The following is an 11,188-nucleotide window of genomic DNA, read 5'->3' as shown; positions in this document are numbered from 1 at the left end:
ATTAAATAAATAAAAAATTTAATTTTTATATATTATTAATACATTTCAAACCCATACTTTTTTTTTTTGAGATCTATCAGACTCTTGTTACAGGTTTAATCAAAATCCTTATAATTGCATTAAATTCTGAAAGGAAAATATTATATTCTACTACTAAGATGGAATGAAAAATATTACATATATATATTTTTGTATAATTTAAATATAAAAATAATATTATATTATATAATTGAGTATCCGGATGATGTATTGAAAACGTGTAAACTCATTTCAACGATCTCGTTCCACCGTGGCGATTAAAAACTCCATCAAGTTTCTCGTCTTCGTTCCTATTTTTGTTTTATTATCTTTTGTTCGCTAAATTTCTCTGAAATCCAGAAAATAGAATCTCAAAACAACACCCCAAAATCAATCGCATTTCTTTCTCTTTAAAGTAAACCCTCATCTGAGTTGTCTTATCTTCACTTATTAATTCTATTCTCTTACGTATTCTTTCCTAATTATCGTTTCTCTTTTCACAGTTTTTCTTTCTGATCGAATAACGACGTCGTGTCCATTCTTTTATGGCGATGGCAAATGCATTTGATGAAACCACAAAAATATGCAGCCACTGGTAACCATATGACTCATATAGCTTATAAATTATGTGATAATTCATGATAGCATATGAATTTGGGAGTTGTTTACTATGATTTTCGTGATCGCAGTTACTTGTTTGTGATCTTCTTCAATAATTTTATAACATCTAGGTTGTTTTCAATATTTAATTGGTTTAGAGAAATTTCTCTTTTTAATGGATGATTCAGCTCAAGTTTCATTTTGGAGTGAGTGCTAATAATCCGAAGTCAACTTAATTAGGCTTGACCTAAGTAGTTTCTTTGCTTCTTATAACCTTCATGTTCTTGGCCTTAATCTGGCCCTTCAATTTTTTTAGATTTCGTTTTTGGATTCGTTAGTGGAGGATCTTTTATGTTAACATATGACATTTGCTTTGTGTTGCCGACATGAATATGTTCATAGTTTTAGGCAAGGTTTGGCTGACTCCATGGTATTAGTTTTTTATTGAAAGTAATAATCGAACCTAATTAATATATGATATGTTTTATGAATATTATGTGTCTGTTATGTCCCATCTTTTACACTAATACTGATAACGAGGCATGGCTGCTAGATATGACTCTTTTTTTCTTTAGGCATTTCGATCCTTTGTTAATTTTCTGTGATCCTTTGTGGTTATATTTTTCTGGTGGTGGCAATGGTTGCAACAAGAGACTTGGGGTGACTGTTGATGGTGTTATTGGAAGATTTTCTTATTTCCTTTTACCCCAAGGAGGAAGCATGCGAAATTTGATATTGAATACAATAGAGTTATATTTTGATCTGGATGAATAATTGCTCGAGTTCATACTTTATTCACTTGTGACTTTCATGTCAAATATCATCAGCATCTTAGTTCTTTGAATCTCGATTGAAATATAGATGCTAATATTGATTGTGTTGGTCATGTGATCTACCTATTTTTGGGTTTTCTTTCATGTATTATTGTTGCCATTTTGCAAAATTATATTGTGCTTCCGTGGTTTCTTATATCTTTTTACCCCAAGCAGATAGTTTTATAAGTTCTGACGATACATATCCGGGTATTATCAATTATGCAAATTTGGTTCAAGAGGTTTTTGGTGAATGCTTTTTTTCTTTTTATCTTATTAGTGACAGAGCTATCCCATCTTCAAATATTGATTTGCATTTTGCACATTGCTCTCGGAACCTTGAAAGATGTAAAGTATGTGGTGATATGGTTCCAAAAAAGCGCGCTGAGGAACATTTCTTAAACACCCATGCTCCGGTATGTGAGTTTTGTCTTGTTGGTTAATTTTAACTGCTCTAGTAATTTAGGAGCTTTTAAATGTAATGTTAGGCATGCTTTCTTGTTGATGTACTGTCTCTTGGTGATTGACATAAATTGATTAGTGGAGTGAGATCAATATTTTTTTATTAATGTCTAGTGCTGATTGTTGTTATTGGGCTATTTGTATTTGAGCAGGTGGCCTGTTCTCAATGCAGTGAGATGATGGAACGTGAAATCCTAGCCATACATAGAGGTGAAAATTGTCCACAAAGAATTGTTACATGCGAGTTCTGTGAATTTCCACTGCCTGCTATTGATCTTGCTGAGCATCAGGTAGTAATCATCAGTAATTTTATAAAAGCAGAGGTGCTATCCATACTATATTTTGATGATAACTTGGATGCAAATTTGTCTTGCTTTGTGACTGTAGGAAGTTTGTGGGAACCGTACAGAACTTTGTCATCTGTGTAACCGATATATTAGATTACAAGAAAGATACAACCATGAACTTAGCTGTACGGGTGTCCCAGAAAATGTTGTGGGACCTTCCAGGTACATTTGCTATCATTTATACGTACAGTATTTGAACAAAATTAGTTGCATTTCATGACTTAGAATTGACTAACAATTTTTCTTTTTCATTTAGCTTATTGTTTATGTTTAATATGTTGTCTGAGGCTTTTGTCAAATCTGTGTATTAGTTGTCACAAGTTCTACGTGTTTTGAATTTTGTTTTTACCAAATCTATGTCTCTAAGTTTAACATTTGTAAATTAAATCTGTTGATCTGGGTGTTGTTACCTCTAAATGGAAACTTATCAACAATAAACTTATAACTCGGTTTCGTTGCCATGAACTATTTTTTTGTGTTACTAGTGCAGATTGCTTTTGGAACTTTTGTTTTTTAAAATCCTTAGTTTTGCTTAGTCTTGAAAAAAAACAAAATATTTGTGATCCAACTTGTACTATATAATTTCAATTTTAAATTTTTTCTGCAGGGATGTGAGGGCAGCTCAGAGAGACCAAGGCCCTCAAAGGAGGCAGCCAAATGATATTTCGCGGAAACGACTCCTACTTACCATTGCAATCACCGGCATTGCCTTTTTATTAGGATCACTTTTTTTCCAGAGAAAGACGGAAAACCTTCACTGAGTAGAGGATACACATTGGGAGTATTTATATCGGCTTCAAAGCAATGCTTTCATTAATCTGTATCGAAATATAGAGCACAGTTATATTACTGTATCAAGCTAATTGGGATTGTGATATTATTTTGAGCGGCTATGCAATATTATTTCCTGCTATATGATTGGTATCTCCATGTTTAGTTGTTTAAAAAATTAGCTGCATACATTTTCTCGAAGATCTTATGCGTTAGACTTTTTATTTCATCAATTTTGTTTCACTGTGGTTTATTTTCAGTATTTAGTCATACGAATAATAACTTAATGTGCAAACAAGAAGCAGCTGATGTATTTTTGTATTAGGTTTGATTAATTAATTGTTTTCACTCTAATCATATCATAGAATGTGGATTTATATGAAGAGTTGAATATTGAGCGTCATTTGTAGCAATATAGAGTTAGGTCAAATTCGCTTCCTTTATGATCTACTATGAAACTATGAATGGCAAGAGCTTTGTCCTCGCTGTGCAAGCAGCCGGGGTTTATTGGTGGTTGGCTTTTGCCACAAAGTTGGTTCTTTGGCTTTGCTTAAGGTGGTTAATTCTGAACGTAACAACATATAGAGTTAATTCGGTTCAAATCCAGCCGTACTAACAACTATTTCTTGGTAATACTGGTCTTTGGCAGATTCATCAAAATCTTTGTTCTTTAAAACTAAACCAGCTAAGCAAGTTTCTGGCATAATCACAATTGAAATGCTCTAGCTTCGTTCCAAGGCATCAAGCTGGTTGTTACTTAATTTTGATAGGCAATGATGCAACTGCAATGAAGGGCAATATCACAAATCTAGCCAATTAAGATTGGCCGACTGGCTTGAATTTCTAAAATGAAAAATGTGTTCGGTTAAATTATTATCTTTTTATCTATGGAGGAGGTAATGGGGCGGCTATCTTGGTAGCAAGCAAAACACTGGCAGTTCTTTCAATTTAATCTAATGGGATTCATCATAGCGACTCTTGCTTGCACGCTTTTGTTTGCTGTGCCAACCTCTGTTGGCGACAAAGTAAAGAGATTAGAAAAAGGGTCAATTACTAAAATTGTTGCTGACACCATGATGTTTTACAAATCATTCAAACACCACCCTCTCGTTTAATTTTGCTATAGGTTTTTATCATTAAAATTATATGCATACTTTTAAATATATAATTAGGTATATAAATGATATATCATTTATCTTTTTATGTATATTTGTGAAAGTATAAGTATCTCGGTGGGAGCTGAATTTTGGGTTTCCTTTAGAAGAATAAAAAGACAAATATTTCCTTAATAACAGAATTTGTGACCGCGTGAGCCCTAGGGTGTTAATTGACAAATTTTTGAAACATTAAGGATTACATAGTAATATCACCTTAAAGTCAGGACCCAAGGGTTTTCAGAACTTTAGGCTTAGAAAATAATAGTATAAAAGAATGCTTCGTCTCTAGTTCAAGGAACTTAGGCGCAAATTCTTACTAGTTATTATCTCCTAAATCGGAATGCAGGGAGGCTGGAGATATATTAACTTCTCGGCCTTCTTTTCTTTCCTGCTAAAAAAATTAACCTAATGCTATATTTCCTACTTTTAAAATATATTCCTGTAAGAAGTTTTTTTTGGTAAGGTCCTGTAAAAAGTTATCACTTGGAAAGAAGCCATTCTCGGAGTTTTGTGAGAGATCGGCCTGAGCAACATGCCACTTCAAGGGGTGCAGTTGCAAATTCTGGATAGTCATGTAAACAATTAAATTTGATCCAACTGATTCTCGTTATCAATAGTGTTACATGAGGGATCTGAGTTTAACTTGGATGATGCTATGTCTGTGTAGGCGGTGATGGATAATGGAATAGTCCAAGTCACATTGTCCAAACCAGAGGGAATTGTAACGGGAATTCGCTATGGTAACATCGACAACTTGCTTGAAGTTATTAATGACGAATCTAATAGAGGGTACACAAAAAGATCTCTCTTTTACTCTTCTTTGAGTTTCTTTCTAATTCACTGGTAGCTAGTTGTGATTGTTCTTCGAATATGCTTTTTACCTGGAAGAAGAAAACCTGTTTAGTTTTTGGAATCCTGAGTTAAAATTGTAGGGTCCACGCAACATTAATGCCCTCATATATATATATATATATATATATATATATATATATATATATATATATAAAATTTCATATCTATATATATAAATATATATAGCTATATTTTATAGATATATACTGGTAGCTAGTTGTAATTGTTATTCGAATATGCATTTTACCTGGAAGAAGAAAACCTGCTTAGTTTTTGGAATCCTGAGTTAAAATTGTAGGGTCCACGCAGCATTAATGCCCTCATTTTATATATATATATATATATATATATATATATATATATATATATATATATATATATATATAAATAAATAATTTCATTCAACTGTCTGAAACATCTGTGTGTGGATCCCATACCAATAAATCACAAAAGGGATACCGAACATATATACATCCCCACATAGCTGATTAATTAATGTATGAATTCTTCAAACTATTAAGATAAATTTTGAATTATAAAACTTAAAAATAAAATTATAATGAATAATATATTTAAAATGAACAATATTTTAATAGTTAATTGAATTATTAGAGTAAAGATATTAAAATGATATCAGAGTTACTTTGCATGTTTTACTTAGTGATAATATTAAGTAAGAGTGATTGTGACACCCTTAAATAAATCTTATATTAATAAACATAAAAAAAATATTAAATATATATGTATTTCATATCGCTTAAAAATTTTAAAAGATATTCTTTGTGTTTAAAGTTAACAATATATTGACAAATGGGCGAATGTTAAACAGTCAGTCTAGTATAAGAAAACACAAAAAGACTTGGGACCTTCACTCTTTTGTTTCCTTCAAAAGAAGAAGCTTTTCGGAGAGCTAACTCTGATATTCCAAAATGCGCAATATGTAGGTACTGGGACCTTGTTTGGAGTGCGCCAGGAAGCACAGGAACAACAGGGACATTCGATGTGTAAGCCTCTTTGATCTGTCTTAACAAAATCAAAAGCTAAATTGTCAAGTCAATTTTCTTATTCAGTTAAAATTAAGAGCAAATGCTCCCGTTGGCTAATACAAATATAAGATTACTCTGCAGGATTAAAGGAACAAGTTTTGACGTTATAGTGGAAAGTGATGAGCAAGTGGAAATCTCATTTACAAGGACGTGGGGTTCCTCTCAGGCGGGCAAATTCGTTCCTTTAAATATAGATAAAAGGTTCGTACTGCTTCGTGGCTCGTCGGGCTTCTACTCCTATGCCATCTATGAGCACTTAGCCGAATGGCCTGCCTTCAACCTTGCCGAGACGAGAATTGCCTTCAAGCTCAGAAAAGACAAGTAGACAAATTTCCTCCTTTCTATTTCTAAATTTTAACATTTGATTAGTTTAACAACCAATCAAGCCATGAATTATGAAAAAACTGGATTCAAACTGAATCGAATTCAAAGCGAACTCAAATTAAAATTTTGTTTATTTGAGTGGAGTCAAACTCAAGTTTGAATTCTAACCGAACTTTCAATTAAATGAAAATTATTAAAATAATATTATTTTAATTAATTTATATTAAAAAATTTCAAGTTTAACAAATTAAATACTTCTAAAATTTAAATTTAAAAATATTTAATTCTTAATCTGAAACTCAAACTCTTTTGAGTTGAATTCTAATTTAAATTTAAATAAATTTGATTTAAATAATTTTAAAAATAACTGAATCTTAATTCGGATCATTAATTAAAAATGATATATGAACAGGTTTCACTACATGGCCGTAGCAGACAACAGGCAAAGAAATATGCCACTACCAGACGACAGATTGCCGCCAAGAGGCCAAGCCTTGGCTTACCCTGAAGCTGTGCTTCTTGTTAATCCGGTGGAACCCGAACTCACTGGAGAAGTACGTACTTCTAAACTTTGTACTGTAATTGTGATTATTTATACATCTGGCGCGTGCAATTACGCAAACTGGATGCAGGTCGATGACAAATACCAGTACTCCTGCGAGAACAAAGACATTAGACTCCATGGGTGGATTTGTACGGGCGAGTCGGTTGGGTTCTGGCTAATTACACCCTCCGATGAATTTAAATCTGGTGGACCTCACAAACAGAACCTCACTTCCCATGTAGGCCCGACCACTCTTGCTGTAAGTATAATTGTTTTCTTTTATCCAACATTAATTATAATTCAACAAAATTATATGTATATATTTAAATATATAAATTAATACATATTTAATATATAATTATATAATTTTAATATAAAAATAAAATAATATACATAAATATATATTTATCACTCATTATCATTTATATAAAATAGTGTGTTTTATGTATTATTCCAGTACTTTTTTAACTTATAAATTTAAGTCTGTTTCCTATAAAGGCCTTTGAGCAAAGACATGATTGATCTTAATCGAATAAGCTTAATCAAAAAAATCAATTTTGTTTAATTTAAAGTTGAGTAAAACAACTCAATTCGTTTTAAAAATTGAACTAATCTCTAATTAAGAGGTACATGATTTAGTTCAGCACAAACTTATGACTCAAACTGATAGTTTAAATTTGTAGTTCAGTTTAATTTAAATTCATAGCTTGAGTTGACGGTTTAAATTATAGCTAATTTCGATTCAAATTTATAGCTTGAATTAATAGTTTTACCTATTATTTAGATAAAAATGTTCTCGTTTTTTCATTGAATTACGAACTCAAGCCATCAGTTCAAGTTATAAATTTAAGTCAAACCAAATCATAAATTGAAACCACCCATTCGAGCTATAGCAATATATAAGATGTTATAGTTTTCTAGAGTATTTGTCAAACAGTTACGGTTAAAATTAAGATTATTTATAATCTAATCATATAAATTGCATCAAACATGTAAAAATTAATTATCATATAATCAATAACTATAATCCATAATCATAACCAAAAAATCATAAGCATTTGTGTTTGATGATATATTCAGGTATATCTTAGTGCCCATTATTCTGGAGAGGATCTGGTTCCCAAGTTCAATGCTGGGGAGTACTGGAAGAAAGTTTTCGGGCCTGTGTTCATGTATTGTAATTCCTTATATGGTGGAGGAGACCCACTTTTGCTTTGGGAGGATGCTAAAGAGCAGGTTTAATTTTCTCCCAAACAAGTCTCGCCCCTCAATTCAAACAAACAAATACTTACCCCAGTCAATGTAATCCAACTAATTTCCAGATGGTCACTGAGGTCCAAAGCTGGCCTTATAATTTCCCAGCTTCAGAGGATTTCCAGAAGTCTGACCAACGGGGTAATGTTAGTGGTAGACTATTAGTTCAAGACAGGTATTAAGCCTCACATCTCACTTTGTTCAAAAGAAAATTAAAAACTGATATCATATATGATGAAATTGAGTTTGGAAAATTTGCAATGCCTAGGTATGTTTATGATGATTACATATCAGCCAGTGGTGCTTTTGTTGGGTTAGCTAAACCGGGAGATGCTGGATCTTGGCAAAGAGAATGCAAGGTGGCTTTCGCTAACTCTTTTTTTTTCGGTTAATAAGAAAATTTTATTTGAATCAAATGGTCTCTCTGAAACTAAATCGATCACACCTAATTAGTAAATTAGCCTCACATCCTCGGAGAGAATTTAAACTCCTATTCTCATATTTAAAACTTCAACTTTTTTATCACTCAAACTATCTTTGGATATAATTGGAGTTGAATCGTACTGTATTGGAGATAACCTAAGTTTGAGTTCACATCAAAGATGTTCAGCTCAACTTGTTTGAAAGAAATCAAATTCGAGTTTAAGTTCAAACCCCAACTTTAAGTTTGGCTCAATATTAAAACAACGTCGTTTTGATGCATATCGGTCAAAACAACATTGTTTTAATCAATTTATATTAAATTTTTTAAGCTTGCAAGCTTAACGAATCAAACATCTCTAAAGTTTGAGTTTAAAAATATTTAATTCTAAGACTTGAGCTTGAGCTCATTTTCAGTTTATTTGAGTTGAGCTCAAACTCAAGCTCAAACATACTTAGCTTAATGCAACCCTACCTTTGGGGCAAGTTCTTCAATTTTACTCCATTTGCAGGTCACTAACAATTTTGGCTATCTTCTCCTCTTTTCTAGGACTACCAGTTCTGGACTAAAGCAGATGAAAATGGCTTTTTCTCCATTAATAACATCCGCACAGGCGACTACAATCTGTACGCTTGGGTTCCTGGTTTCATTGGAGATTACAAATCCAATGATGTTGTCAACATAACCTCAGGTACTCTGCTACTGCCTGCAGTCAACAAAAAATAACTTGCATTGAGTCAAGCGAAAGCAAAGCACTTTTATAGTTGATGTAAAATGTGGTGCAGGCTGTGACATTGACATGGGTTTTGTTGTAAAATGTGGTGCAGGCTGTGACATTGACATTGGTGTTGTTGTTTACGAGCCTCCAAGAAATGGACCAACATTGTGGGAAATAGGCATCCCTGATCGTTCTGCTGCTGAATTCTATGTTCCTGACTCTAATCCAAATTTTATCAATAAACTTTATGTCAATCATCCTGACAGGTTAGGCAATATGTAGATTCTGAGGCCTTTTCATTTCACTTTTACTTTCAGCTTAGGTTTTAACCATGGCAATTGTTTTACTGGCAGATTTAGGCAATATGGATTGTGGGAAAGATATGCAGAATTATACCCCAATGAAGACTTAGTTTACACTGTTGGGACTAGTGACTATGCAAAAGATTGGTTCTTCGCTCAGGTTACCAGGTAAGAATTATAGATGCATTGAGTTGTTGATATGGTTGGATCTAAACTGAGTTAGCTCGGGTTGAAAAGCTTATTCGACTTAATTTAGCTCAGTTTAAAAATTCATTTAGTTTGAATTCAAATTGACTATGAGTCAAGAGGTTTGATTTATTTTTTAAACTAAACCAAATTCGAATTGGAGAAAGTTTGATTCAGTTTAGTTTGCGAGTTTGATGGATGGCTCAAATAGATTTGAATTTAGTTCATGACTCGATTTAAATTATATTAAACAATTGTTAAAACGATATTATTTTATCCATAATTAAATAAAACGATATCGTTTTATCAATGAATTACAAATTTAAACCATAAATCTGAGTTATAAATTTGAACTATAAACTTGAACTAAACTCAAATTGACCTCAAATTAAAATCGAACTCAAATCACCTTTAATTTTGACTCATTGAATTCAAACAATACTATTTTTCATTTGACTCAAACTCGAGCAAAAGAGTCTTTTAGTTCATACTTAACCTTAGTTGACAATGCAATGAGGCCTGAAACAGTCTTCCTTGATCACCTATGAAAGTCTCTTGCATTTCAGGAAGAAAGATAACAACACATATCAAGGGACTACATGGCAAATCAAGTTTACACTTGACTCTCTGGACCAGAGCAGTACTTATATATTGCGAGTGGCAATTGCGTCTGCAACTATTTCAGAATTGCAGGTATAATCATAAAATGGTTGATTGTTTGAACCCGAATTACACTACTGAAAACTGTCTTCTTTTTAAAGGTTCGGGTTAATAATCCAAATGCAAATCACCCACTCTTTTCAAGTGGGTTGATAGGAAGAGACAATTCAATCGCCAGGCACGGAATCCACGGGCTCTATTGGCTGTTTAACGTCGACGTACCGGGCGACCGCCTTGTTCTAGGCGATAACACTGTCTTCTTGACACAGCCACGGAGCACCAGCCCTTTCCAGGGGATTATGTATGATTACATCCGCTTTGAATGTCCTTCGTCGTCTCCAACTAACAAAGAAAACTCTGAGTTCTGCTAGAAGCAGAGTCGATATTCTTGCCGGGCCTACATATCTTTGCAGTATATCGATTTGCATGCAGAAACGCGATATGTAAAATGTTTAAAATGATTTATTCTATCTTATAAAGATCGTTATTGAGTATAAATTTTCAGGAATTGTGACTTGAGATCTATACGCCCATGTAATTGTCAGCCTTAAAATGACCACTAATCTGCATTAAATTGATGACAACCAGACCACATGAATGTAATTTGCAATGAAAGAAAGTTTATGACTCGTGTTGATGAAATATCTTGTCACTAACTGATGTACCTTATTTGGTGTCTTGCATACGATCGAGTACAATAACAAACTATCTTTT

General features: G+C 32.8%; 2 protein-coding genes across 2 annotated transcripts; both read left to right on the top strand.

The window, feature by feature from the left end:
* The first annotated feature begins 286 nt into the window (after nucleotides 1-286).
* Nucleotides 287-3,152, top strand: LOC123202714 (XIAP-associated factor 1-like). The gene is made up of 6 exons (XM_044618758.1): nucleotides 287-432; nucleotides 520-613; nucleotides 1,711-1,846; nucleotides 2,045-2,182; nucleotides 2,280-2,401; nucleotides 2,847-3,152. The coding sequence occupies exons 2-6, from the start codon at nucleotides 564-566 to the stop codon at nucleotides 2,998-3,000; spliced, it is 600 nt and encodes a 199-aa protein (XP_044474693.1). The 5' UTR covers nucleotides 287-432; nucleotides 520-563; the 3' UTR covers nucleotides 3,001-3,152.
* A 1,414-nt stretch (nucleotides 3,153-4,566) lies between these two features.
* LOC123203738 (probable rhamnogalacturonate lyase B) lies at nucleotides 4,567-11,111 on the top strand. The gene is made up of 14 exons (XM_044620199.1): nucleotides 4,567-4,741; nucleotides 4,835-4,956; nucleotides 5,964-6,023; nucleotides 6,147-6,386; nucleotides 6,802-6,943; nucleotides 7,022-7,192; nucleotides 8,014-8,169; nucleotides 8,256-8,362; nucleotides 8,456-8,546; nucleotides 9,158-9,299; nucleotides 9,436-9,592; nucleotides 9,680-9,796; nucleotides 10,381-10,507; nucleotides 10,576-11,111. Exons 1-14 carry the CDS (start codon nucleotides 4,700-4,702, stop codon nucleotides 10,843-10,845), a joined length of 1,944 nt encoding a protein of 647 aa, XP_044476134.1. The 5' UTR covers nucleotides 4,567-4,699; the 3' UTR covers nucleotides 10,846-11,111.
* The last annotated feature ends 77 nt before the right edge of the window (nucleotides 11,112-11,188 follow it).

Source organism: Mangifera indica, chromosome 19 (assembly GCF_011075055.1).
Source record: "Mangifera indica cultivar Alphonso chromosome 19, CATAS_Mindica_2.1, whole genome shotgun sequence".
Lineage (NCBI taxonomy): Eukaryota > Viridiplantae > Streptophyta > Magnoliopsida > Sapindales > Anacardiaceae > Mangifera > Mangifera indica.
Note: the sequence above shows the minus strand (reverse complement) of the source record. Positions and strands in the feature narration are given on the sequence as shown.